This window comes from Arachis hypogaea, chromosome 16, assembly GCF_003086295.3.
Source record: "Arachis hypogaea cultivar Tifrunner chromosome 16, arahy.Tifrunner.gnm2.J5K5, whole genome shotgun sequence".
NCBI lineage: Eukaryota > Viridiplantae > Streptophyta > Magnoliopsida > Fabales > Fabaceae > Arachis > Arachis hypogaea.
The window spans coordinates 143,772,381-143,785,319 of NC_092051.1; the positions used below are offsets into that span (position 1 = coordinate 143,772,381).

Below are 12,939 nucleotides of genomic sequence, written 5' to 3' on the forward strand. Positions count from 1 at the left end.
ACCAGAAAATCTTGAGGCCAACTCCAAGGAAACAGTGGCTGCTTCAAGTGGAGGAACCTCTTCAGACTTACTGAAGTTCATTCCAACATCAAATTTCAGGCCACCAAAGCAGAATTAGTTAACTAGGCTTCTTAGACTATGAGACTTATCTGTTTGTAATGCTGTTTAAATTGTTTTGGTTGCTACTCCTAAATTTGGAAAAGTACTACAATAGTAGGGACATGTTTTTTTGGAAAACTACTTGGCCTCACATAGTTTGTGACTTTTATTTTGTTAACTTTATCTGGTGTACCTTGTGTGTTACCTTATACAAACTTTGCTTCACATGGTTTGTGAGCTACATATTTTAAATCTTGGATTTGTGAAATAACAATATAGAATCCTTATATAAATGTGCATTGTTATTATGTTTTCAGGGTCTTTCAAACATGATTCTGTCAATCAATTACACACAAATCATGAAATGCATAAAATACTCATAACATACTAAAGAATGTCTATTAATCCAGATCCATATGTTTATTACAATTTCATAATCTTTTCCTTCACTACATCCATAACTTGTACCCATTACAAAACACTGAATTCACAAGTCAAAGACTTATAAACATTATACAGATGTAACTAGACTACATCCCTTTTCTATTACAATGCCCAACAAAATCAACCCAAACACTTTCCATCTGCTAAGAGCACCACTGTTCTTCCCATCATTTTTGACCTCATCCATCTTCTTCTCTATCTCTGAAATTTTTTTTCATCTTTTTCGTTGTATCTGCTACTCCATCTTGAAGCACTTCATCAATACAAAAAGAGGCAACATACTCATCTAGTCAGGCAAAGTATTTGCAATGTCCTGTGTTGTTCTAATCAACCCAAACATTCCTACTATTAAACTCCAACAGGTTACCCAAAGAATGCAGTAACCCAAATATTCAAGATTTCAAAAAAATTTACCTTAAAATAAGAACACCCAAAGAAAAGTCTCCTTGGATTTTTTGAAGTGCCAGACTCGAACAAAATGGCGTATGATCCGCAATTGTAAACTGGAGGAACAAATTTCTTCTTCATCCTTCTCGACGCTCCTTCCAGAATGCTTCCATCGGCACTCATTCCACTGTCCCAACTCTCCTCATCCCCACTGCATCTTTTCCGGCGACTAAATGAACCACCAGAATTTGCAGTAGCCATGCCCACTATTGCAGGTCCTCTCACATAGCCAGAAGATGCAAACCCTAGACCCTTTCAATCATTCAAGAACGACGCCGTTTTAGTTGCAGGGAGGGGGGTTTTGAGTCCCTGCAACAAATTCTACTTACACGTGGCGACACGTGGTGCCTGCAATTGACAAGTCAGCCTCCACCTGACACGTCATCCAGGAAACCTGTTGGCAACTGGTCACAGGTGATAAAGGTGCGATATGTCCCAACTCAAAATATTCAGGGGTCGGAAAGGGTATTTACCCTTTTTGTCGATGGATTGGCCTTTTTTTATATTGAATTAGTACGGGTGATTATTTATTTATTTATTTATTAGTCAATAAATTAGACAATTTTCAATTCTAGACATCAGACACACCACGCTCACACATACAAGATATTTTCTTTTATTGTCAAGTTTGCATTAAATGAGATTCGAATTCCAAACCTCTTAGTAAGAAAGGAGAACATATGCCATTTGAATTAAGACTCATTAATGGGTGATGATTTATATTACGGTTTTATTAGGTAGATAATAACTTTCGTAAACAATGTGAATAATGAGCTTTAAAATTAGTCTAATAAAGTAAAAACACACTACACTCATACGAAAATCACAAGTGGAGAAGGAAGGTTACCGTATGCATAATTGCATTGTTCACTAAATTCATTGTCTCTCTATACTTTTTCTTTATATTAATATTATGATATTTTGGTGTAATAGGTTGATATGAAAGTATTTAATATCATAAAAAATCGTTAGTAACGATTTTGAATAGGACAAAAATACTAAATATGTTGTCTACAAAATACTAAAAAAATTATCAAAAAATCGAATTTCACGATTTGTAATAAGAAATCATAGTTACCGATTTTCTTAGAAGAAAATGTTAATGCTTTAAGCATTTTTTTTCTAATAATAATAATTAACTAAAATAATAATAATAATAATAATGTCTTAACCGTAAGCTTTGTTTATAACAAACAATAACAATAATCATAATTGAAATAATACTTTTTAATAATAATACTATTATTATAATATCTCCTTAACCATAATCATTTTTTAAACAATAATAGTAATAATATTAATTAACTAAGTGCTTTTTAATAATAACAATAATAATACTAATAATAGCTAAACATTTTTAGAAAAAATATCCTAATTACCTCCAAACCATTTCATAATAATAATTCATACAAAAGTTATCTAAAAATTTATTAAACGTAATTAGAATAAATTAAGAGGAGTGAGTGAAAGAGAATTAAAAATCAGAAAAGAAAGAGAGTTGAGATGAGTGAGTGAAAATGAGATAAATGAGTGGAAGTGAGAGAAGAGAAGTAATGATTACTTGATTAGACATAGTAGCTCCCTTCACTTACAAAAATCGTGATTCCCGATTTATACATGTAACTAAGATAAAACGTGACTAACAATCCGAGTTAAAGACAAAAATTAATACCACATTTACGTATTACACCATTACGTGATCATTTTCTAGAATTACACCATTCTTAACATCATATTTTAAAAAAAGTCGCTAGATCTGAGGTTACTGTTTATTGTTTTGTTTTTCACGTGTATGATATCATTTATCTCACAAGGATGGTAATGATGACTTGTAGAGTTTATTGTTGATGTGATTTGGATTGGAGCTAGCTTCATTTATGCCCGGAAGAGAGGAATGAAAGTAGGTCCAGTGGGCTCGTCCTGAAAGCAATGATCCAATTAATTGATTATATGCCATATTATCTTTAAGGCCAGATAAAATGGCTCTCAACAAAATTCTACAAGAAGCATTATTCCAACTTTCTCCCTTATATCTTATTCTTTATTTTGTCTTGATCAAAGTTAACTACATAAAATATAGCATAAAATAATTGGTCCTTAATTGTTTGAATTCCCACTTTACATAATCATAGTTGTTTGCTGCAAATTCAAGTTACACTACTAATCGGAAAAATGATACAAGAAGATCCAATCGAAATTATACAAAGGCCATAAGTTTAAAACACCAACCAAACGTTACAAAGTCTCTAGCTAACATTACATTACGTATAAAATAAAATTAGATATTACACCAAAAGCAGCAGCCAAAAAATATAAAAAGGAAAAAAAGAAAAAACAAAGAGCGCGAAATAAACTACAAGCATGTTACTATCAACATTGATCCTCGAGAATAGTTGACACAACACTATCAGATTCTCTTTTACTTATTTCCAGAGCTTGACATACTTGTCATGACTCGCTGAAGCAACCAAACCATTTACAGTTGAAACTGCCAACGCGGCGACCAGACCTTCATGAGCAGACAGAGTCATTGTCTTGTTCTCTGACATGTTCCACAGCTCCAACGACTGCATAAACATAGAACAATCCGTAACGGTCACTAACATGAAAATCAAAGGACATGGTTGTCCCTTAAGAATTTGACGATGAAAAATTGTAGGGGACTACTAAGGGTTTTTCTTTTATAAAATATATTATGGATCAGATTTAATTGCTATTCATTCTGGAGATATATCCACAACAAACTCAAACAAATTGAGGTATTGATGAGCAAAGAAAAAACATTGTGATTCCAAAGATACTCGGAAAAAGAAATAAAGGGTGTAGACTTGCCTGATAACAACCAATGACGAGCAGCGAAGAATACGTTGGGTGGAAAACACACGAGTGGAACTTGTTGCCGTTACAGCTAAGCTCGTGAACACATTCGCCCTCAGTTCCTGTTCCAAGAGTCCAAACCCTTACAGAGTCCTCACTGACAGATGCAAGGAACTCCCCAGATGGGTCCCAACACACGGAATGTATCGGCTTCGTGTGTCCCTAAAATCATAGTAACCCATTTAATAGTAAATCAGTAACGCTGAATTACCTAGATCCAAGTTGTTTTCCTTAATGGAAAATAACAATAAATTCAGCTTCCCAAGTTGAATTTCTGATGGTTAAATAGATATGCTAAAACAGGAGTAACTGTTGGTCTATCACATAATAAATTTGAATATATCAGTCCAAAGCAATAAGCACTTATTTATGATAACTTCAACAAATTGATTTGAAAAACAAATATTAAAACCAACCTTTAACGAATATGGGCATGCTTGTGTCTCCACATCAAGTATAGATACGACATTCTCTGCAGCCGCAGCAAGGTACCTCCCGAGTCGAGGTTGAAATCTCATCTGCACAGTCCCACCCTAATTGGCAAGAAAAATGTCAGTTTAGTAAACTAAGTACATGATCACTCTGCCACAATATTCGACATGATGTATAAATCATCCATTGACAAAATCATGTATTTCACTTGCAAGTGAACCCCTTAGAAGAAGTTATTGAGAAAACCTACCTTTGCAACTCTAGCACAACTGCCATTGTTTATGCTCCAATATCGTATCTCACCGTCACCATCACAAGAGCAGATAAGGTCATCCTTATTCGGGTGAAAATCTAGAGACATAACTGATGTTGAATGTCCAGTAAAGGTGCGAAGAGAATACCCCGGCTGCATAGGTAATTTCAGATCAGCTAAAGCACAACAGCAACCAGGGAGTACCAAAAAACACGATCCAAAAAAATACAGACAGAAGGCAGAAGAACTAATCCACATTTACATATACATATAATGGATATTAAAGTCATAGGAATTTTAATCTAGTAATAGAAATTAGTGCACATATCCGATGATTTTATCCTAAATGTGAACATTAGTTAAGTTAAAGTACTAAGAACACATTTTTATAATCTCAGACCGACACTACACAAGCAGCCAAAAGAGGAAATAAAAACTCTACTTGCAATGTGGATAGAGAGGTTACTTCAAACATATATTCTGGATCTACGGAGAAGCTAAATCTCAAGAAATAAAACATAAGAAGAAACACATAATGATGGACTAACATTGTCAACATCCCAAACTCTGACAGTTTTGTCAAACGAAGATGTTGCAAGGCGAGGCATGCTTGGGCTAAACCGGACATCAGTGATTAACGATGAATGCTCTTCAAGGGTAGTTTTCTGCTTCAGAGAATCTGTGTACCATAAAACAGCCTGCATTGTGAAATGAGAGCATATGTCACATTCTATAAAGAAACATGACATACATGTATATTTCAATTTCCAAGCATGTCTATTCAAAAGCTGATGCCTAAAGTCAGCATGTCAATTGAATGGATAGATTACGAAATAAAGCAACTTTTCAACACAAATGTCTAAAGTAACCTTCTTGTCATGTCCACCACTTGCAAGCAATTTCCCATCAGATGAGAAATGGCAACAGACGACCTTGCTTGTGCTTGCACGTACCGAGTTTACTTCAGAAAATGTGAAACCTGTAAATAAGCAAATCGCACCGTCAGTTTGTGAATCAACACCCCTTAATAAGCAAATCGCACTGTCAGTTTGTGAATCAACACCCCTGAGGATTGTGTAATGACAGCTGACAGTGTTATTGAAGAGTGACAGGAATCATTTATTTCAGATAGGAGTTGTAAGGGGGTAGAGGGAAGGGACTAATGTTGGTATGTGATTGTTATTTTGTCATTTGTTGAATTTTGTGGTTTTCCTATTCTACCCTGGAGTGCATATGATTTTTCATTTTTTACAAGGTTTCCTCTCGGATGTTAAAAGATTGAACAGTTCTATCTCATTGATAGTTCTCTTCTTAGTTCTGGTTCTTGGAGAGAGGATCTCCCGTCCTCCTTTCTATTTGTATTTTATTATGTCATCTGTTATACATCAAAAAGGAAAACATATGTACAAACATAAATATTCTAAAGCAACTATGCAACTGCACTTAAGATTTTATTCCTGTTTAAGATCATTTATGCATTATGATCTACCATTCATACACGTTACCCACAAAAGACACCTGATTTTTTATGTATAGCACCGCATACAAGTAACAAATGGAGCAAGCCAGCAAGCATAAACAGTTCTAACAAGAAACAATCATCATAATTCCAAAACTAACCACATGTTCAAACAAGAAGCATAAGCAAATACATGACATACATATTCTAAAGCAACTTTGTACTTTTTAGGGAGAAAAAGAAAAAAGGTGCATAGTTTATTAAGGATATTTGCTTTGTGTTTAACTATCAAGATTTATTATTCGTTCGGGTATATTTCAATAACAAAATTACCTATGAAGAAGAAATAAGTTATTGATCAAGACAAAAAAAAAGTACCGGGAAGATTTTCACATGTGCATACACTTGAGAACATTGATTGCAATGACGATGACAAATATTTTGTAATAAAAAAAACAATGGTGTTTTCTGCACCTTTGCTTACATCCATACAACGACCAACTGCATCTCTAGCATCTGTATCATCATGGGATAAAAAAGACTCAACATTGTCATCAAGAGATCCATCCTCCACAAAACGATCCACGTCAGCCTGCAATTCAAGATCCTTATCATCCCACTGCCAAAATGGAATGGCAATGAGTCTATATGCAAGGAATTTATATTCCTTCCGTTAATTGAACCAAAGAGGAGCTACTCACCAACTGGTTTGAGGGTGATGTAAGAGTTCCGGTGCCATCGGTACCAAACATCATTAGAGGCTTTGTTGAACTACTACTATGAGGTAATGCAGGCATTGACATCACATCACCAGGTGTATGAGTGGAGGGAGTTGATGGCGCTGAACTTGGAGATGGGCCTGCCGTATTTGCTGTTCCTGAGCTATTGGCAGGTCCAGAAGAAGATACAGGCTGCTTTCTCTTTCTCCCAGTCTGGTTTTTTGAAACCTTATGGTTCATTTAGTAAAAACAGTGTTAGGAATCTACTCTAGACTCTACATGATGCACATAAATCAAATCTGTAACAATTTCACGACAAATGCATGCTCATGTTAACCAATAAAACTAAAATCAGGTCCATCATAACCATATGGAAAAGTATCATGCAATTTATTCCATATATATGACCAAAGGATATCGCAAAAATGTAACTTAACAAACAAGTAGCGGAAGTTGCAAAGTTTGCAATTTCTCGTTGCTGTATTATTTATTTATTAAAAAAATACCAAAAAAAAACAAATGGAACATGCTTTTTTGCTGTTACCAATGGTCAATGGATCAAATCTATTGCTTCACATAAAGATCTTTTTCTAGCTCCTATACATAAAAACTTGTGTAATGAAAGCATTATTGTAATGCTTGCCTACTAGATTTAGGCAAAGTGGCAAACTATATATCAGAGTGAAGTTAATAAAGGACCATCTAGTGTATTTAACAAAATAAGCTAACTGTCTACATTAATTTACTAGTTATGATAATATGTCCAATTATCGATGATCTTTCTGGATACTGTACCTATGCCAAAAAAAAAAAGTCGTCTGAAGCATTAAAGAAAGAATAATTAAATGTTAAAAATTAAAAATGAGAAGAAAAATATTAAATACGAAGTGAAAAAAATACAATTACAAGTCATAAAATTCCCCAATGCCATACATTAGTTTCAGACTTTTAGTTAAGCATCAATGTTTCAACATATCCAACAAATAATTCCAACATATCCGAAGGGCATTTACAAATTTGAGAAAGCTATGCCTAAAATATGCGTTGTATTGGGACAATCATAAAAGGACTGACCTGATCATTTCCTCTAAAGGAGTTTGACATGCTTCCATCCGCAGTGACACTGCCAGCTCCTGCTACTCTGTCTTGTTGATGCATGCCATGATTTGAACTCTGGGATTGCTGATTTGAAAGAGCATGCTGTTGAAGCTGCTGCTGCTGCTGTGGATTGGCATTTTGATGCTGCTGGTGTAACTGAGCGAGTCTCAACTACATATGAAAGAACATTCAGAATATGCAATTAATGAAATTCACTGCATATCTTAAGAAGCTTACAAAACAACAGTGAAGCAAATAATGACAAGGGAGCAAGCACCTTCATTAACATATCTGTATCTCCACGAGGAAACGGGGGACCACCACCTGGAAGTGGTGATCCAACATTTGGTACATCCCCCACCGGATTTGAAAGACCATCCTTACTTAACCCCATGTTCCTATTATTCATTAGTATTCTGAGTCTTCTACTATCATCACTAGCAGATGGTGATGCCAGATTTTGTTGTGCTTGTAACATAAGATGTTGCTGATGCTGGGGTGTCAACATTGGAAGCTGATGAAAAGGCTGTGGGGCTTGCATGAAAGGTTTTTGCTGCTGAAGTAGACCAGACCGTAATTGCTCCAACCCCTAGGAAGCGAAAGAAGAAACCGATAGTTCAAATTTAATAACTCACTTAGCTAAGACTTTCATCATTATATGTGTCAAAGAGATATTCACTACAGTTATTGCATACAATTACAGCCATAAAAGATAAGAACGTCTTTAAATTGTTAAAAAAAAAAACCAAATCAATTCACTTCCCTACAAATCTTTAAAAAAATGACATGATTTCATAATTCAAATTATCTAATTCCAATGGATTATAATTTAATTGACTTCCATTTTTATTAGATGCCAAACTCTGAATTAGATTTTTAATTCGATTAATTTCCAATTTTTATTGATTCCAAACACACTCAAAAGGAAAGAAGCCTACAAGTCTCACTCTGCAAAGACACTCCAGGATACTAAATCTTTTCAAGGAAAAGAGTTCTTTATTCAGAAAAAATGACAAAGATTAGCAAGAGCAAAAACATGATTATGTGTACAAACAATTACATGCAATAAAATGAAGACTGAAGACTAAGTTAAACTATAAACAATTACTCACTGTGAGTGGCCACCCCTTCAAAGTCAAATTGTTGCTGCCTTGATTTGATCCTGACACAAGAAAAACTCCCGTTAACTAAATCTGTGCACGAGAATTGTGCAAAACATCATAAAACTTTCATCATTAAATACTAAAATATTCTCAACAGACAGGGTTAACAATAATAAACTGCAAAGAAGATACAAGACAGGTACCAAATACCACTTCAATGGAATAATAGAAACTAGTTACATTAGAAAGAGAACAAGATCAGTAATACCAGGCATTCCTATTAGTGATCCTTCAGGCCCCGCAGCTCTGGGATTTAAAACAGGATTAATCTCACTCTTAATGTCCTGTTTCCAGATGACAAGTCAGAGGAAAGCAGCTATCAACCAATGTAAGAAGTAACCAGAGAACACTCTAATAACAATAGCATACCGGAGTAGACCCTGGTAATTGCTGACTTCGACCTTGAACTTGTGGAGACATCGCACCAGCAGCACCATGCAAAACTTGCCTGAATTCAAAAAATTTCAATGCAAACAAAATCAACATCAACTGCTATAGAGAATACCATAACACACTGTAGAAAACATAATTAAATGCCAACAGAATGTGTGTGTGTGTTAATTTTCAAGGGTTTAAGGAAATCACCCTGAAGGCTGGCCAGGAGCTGCAGATGACTTCAATATTGAGGCATGATTTGGGTCCATGAGTTGGTCTCCGAATCTTTGCTGTATAAAATACCATCAAGAAACCATGAATACGTGTCATAAAATCAGTACTTCATATTATAACTAATTGACTAGGTAACCATAACACCTTACCTTCATTGCTGCTTCATCCAAAGAATCCCTCTGAAGGGGCAGTTTTAACCTGTCCTCGATCATCTTTGTTGCCATTGCATTAGCAGTGCCAGGGTTTCCAACTAACCCATTGGTACCCCCATTCAAGAGATGAGCCCTATCCCTACCCTGTTGTTGTTGGGGTGGTTGCTGCTGTTGCTGCTGCTGTGGCTGCTGTTGTTGCTGCTGTTGCTGCGGCTGCTGCTGCTGCTGTTGTTGTTGTTGTTGTTGCTGCTGCTGCTGGGCCTGCCTCTGCAACAGGAGCTGTTGCATCTGCATGTGGTGTTGTTGCTGCTGCTGCTGCTGTTGATGTTGATGTTGTGACTGCTGGGGTTGTGGCTGCGGCTGCTGTTGCTGCTGCTGTTGTTCCCTAGCCTTAATTAATTGTGTCTGCAAAGTGAGTTTCAAAAAGTACCATAAAAGTCAAGGGTCTCTCAAATAAGAAAAAGTGATAAATTGATCACAGTTCATTTCAAGGAAGGGAAATCAAGAGACGTAATGGAGAAGTAAGGCTAAATGGGAAATATTATTAAACAAGTAAACTAAGAAGTTGAGATATAACAGGTTCAAACACCTCATAAAAAATGTAGAGACCCAAGAAGCCTACTAATCATCTATTCAATTTTTCTTTTCCTAAATTTGCTCATGCATTCAAAGTTGTCTGTAAGCAACCATTTATGTTATGCTGGTGAAAATGAGAAAAGTCAAAAGCCATTAAATTATCACCCTTTCTAGTACATAAATCATCACATGCTGAAAAATATTGTCTGGGGTCAAATAGTGTGGTTTAGAACAATGCCAAGACAAAGTATATGATTTATGAACGAGAATACAATGATTTGTGAACAAGAATACTTATTGTCTCAGCTTCTACTTTCTCAACTACCCCTCTTCATCACTTAAATTTATGCTATTGTTACTAATTGATATTCCTAACTACTCAAACCCAGACCCATGATATCAAACTGCTAACCACCTGATCAACAACTTGGATAAACGATTAACATCTTTCTAGGAACGTGTTCAATAAAATAAAATCTGAACCTAAAGAAAGTACCCCAACCTCCCCAGACAGTTGCATTACACCTAGAAGCAGCTAATCAAACAATTTATTAGTCAGGAAGCACAATCTTGGAAGTTGCATGCAATTGAATGTAAAAAAAATTCTTATGAATTGGTACAGTGAAAGTTAATCAACAGCCAATCCATCTCAATTCAGTTGTTCCATCAACAAATATCCAGCAATAATCACCCGACCTAGGCGTAGTAGTAGTAGTATGCAAATCACAAAAAACAGTGAAAACCGATTTTCAATTCAACCTCAATATACGAGGCGGCAACCTCTGAGTGCTTCTCATTAGTCCTGGCAATAAATATGTCCCAGAAAACCGACCACCACTCGAATAGAAATCCTCCGGGAGCATCGATAGCTGAAATCGCAAAACAAGGAACCAAATTAGTAAAATGAACTTCTACGCCAGTAAAAAAGATAATAAAATGGACAAAAAGTAAGCATTAATTAGCTTCTTTGTTTTCCAAATAGCTCACCAACGGGGTCCGAGGATACTTTCCCTTCAGCTTGAAAAGCCTGAGCTGAAGCCTTCAAGTCCCTCTTCACAAGGTAATCATGGATGTAAACATCTAACCTGAAATCTCACACAGTATAAAGAGCATGTTTCATGAGCCAGTTCAACCATGAGAGAAACCAAAGTTTTCACCTTTACATCGAATAACATCACAGAACACATCACAAAACCCCAGTAACTAAAAATCATCAGCAAGCCCCAAATGCAGCCAAGAATGAAAGAGTTCAACAACCAGAAGCTACAATTTTCTTCAGCTTAAAGAACCAAAAAAATAAAAATTTCACCCTTGTACTTCCACATGGTTATGAAAACCCTAACATACCCATCAAAATATTCACACACATTTGCGAAATACAATACAAATGGAGCCAAAAATGAGACAGATAAACCAAAACCAAACCCAAATCGAAAAAGAACACCCCAACCCCAGAATCCCAAATCACAAAAAGTAAAGCACAATAATCTCTAAGACAAAAAACCCATGTTTCAAAACTGAATTAAAAAGTACAGATAAAACATGAAACAGTGAAAACAAAAAAAATGTTAAAAAAGAAAAATAGAGAAAGAGAGAGAGTGAGAAACATATCTTACATCTTATCAGCCTCCCAGTTAGTTTGAGACATGATGAGATTGAATGGTACTAAGGGAATGAAAGAGTTTGAGCTCGAAGGTTTGTTTAGTTTGGTTGCGGTTGCAGTTGCAAAGGACTAGAATTTGGGTTGACACAGAAGAGAGAGAATGAAGAGAAAAAAGAAAAAGGCACTGTGGAAAGAGAAAGAGAAAGAGAAAGAGAAGAGAAATGAAGCTAAGGAGAGAGAGAGAGAGAGAGAGAGAAATCGAAAGGGTATGAAATGAAGGTGTGAACAAAAACGACGACGCCTCGAAAGCTTTTAGGGAAAATATGGAAACATAAATAGGGATTTTAATTAGGATTCCGAAAATCAACCCGTCTCATATTTATGATTTAATTTTCAACTTGACCGACGGTTAAGGTAAAAGTTTGATTCGGCTTAATTAATTTTGGGTATGATTGGGAGAATATAAATCGAGGGTGACGTGCAGTGAAATGATTAATGAATAATGATTAATGATTAATGTTTAATGTTAACTAATTAAATCATAGTATTTGGATGCTAATTTTCAAAGAACGAGCGGCATAGTTGACTAGGGACACGGTCTCTTTTTTTTTTTTGTCATTTATAATCACTACAATAGAAATGGGGGATGCCTGTGGCAAACTATCTGCAAAATCTCCAACAGCAGCAATTCATGGTGAATAGTAGAGATTTCATTCCAAATCAGTCTACCGACATCGAATTTCTCTAATTTAGTGTCGAATTTAGAATGGCCGTCGCTAACCCCAATCCAGTTAGAGACTTTTTTTTTTTGTGATCTATGGGGGGTTAAGCACCCCAGCAAAAGACAAGGAAAGAAAAAACACAGCAAAACAGGCAAACAGGAAAGAAAAAAACAAAGAATCTAAGACCCTCTAATTCTAAGGGTCCCTAAACTGTCACCAAGAAGTGCATAGCTAATGTCTGGAGTGGCCTTATCAAAGATGTGTAGACCAAGCTCCAGGTCTTGGC

At 35.7% G+C, this 12,939-nt stretch overlaps 1 protein-coding gene across 2 annotated transcripts; it reads right to left on the bottom strand.

The window, feature by feature from the left end:
• Window positions 1-3,125: 3,125 nt before the first annotated feature.
• On the bottom strand, window positions 3,126-12,365 carry LOC112697450 (transcriptional corepressor LEUNIG). 2 transcript variants are annotated; one of them, XM_025750630.3, is made up of 18 exons: window positions 11,945-12,365; window positions 11,316-11,413; window positions 11,088-11,197; window positions 9,750-10,157; window positions 9,577-9,656; window positions 9,361-9,439; window positions 9,200-9,275; window positions 8,941-8,990; window positions 8,106-8,417; window positions 7,805-7,999; window positions 6,713-6,958; window positions 6,486-6,603; window positions 5,422-5,531; window positions 5,101-5,250; window positions 4,550-4,705; window positions 4,284-4,400; window positions 3,823-4,029; window positions 3,126-3,557 (listed from the first exon to the last, which is right to left on the bottom strand). In XM_025750630.3, exons 1-18 carry the CDS (start codon window positions 11,974-11,976, stop codon window positions 3,414-3,416), a joined length of 2,688 nt encoding a protein of 895 aa, XP_025606415.1. In that variant the 5' UTR covers window positions 11,977-12,365; the 3' UTR covers window positions 3,126-3,413. The 2 variants fall into 2 exon arrangements, with proteins under 2 accessions (XP_025606415.1, XP_025606414.1); XM_025750629.3 differs by having other exon boundaries at window positions 6,486-6,630.
• Between the last annotated feature and the right edge of the window lie 574 nt (window positions 12,366-12,939).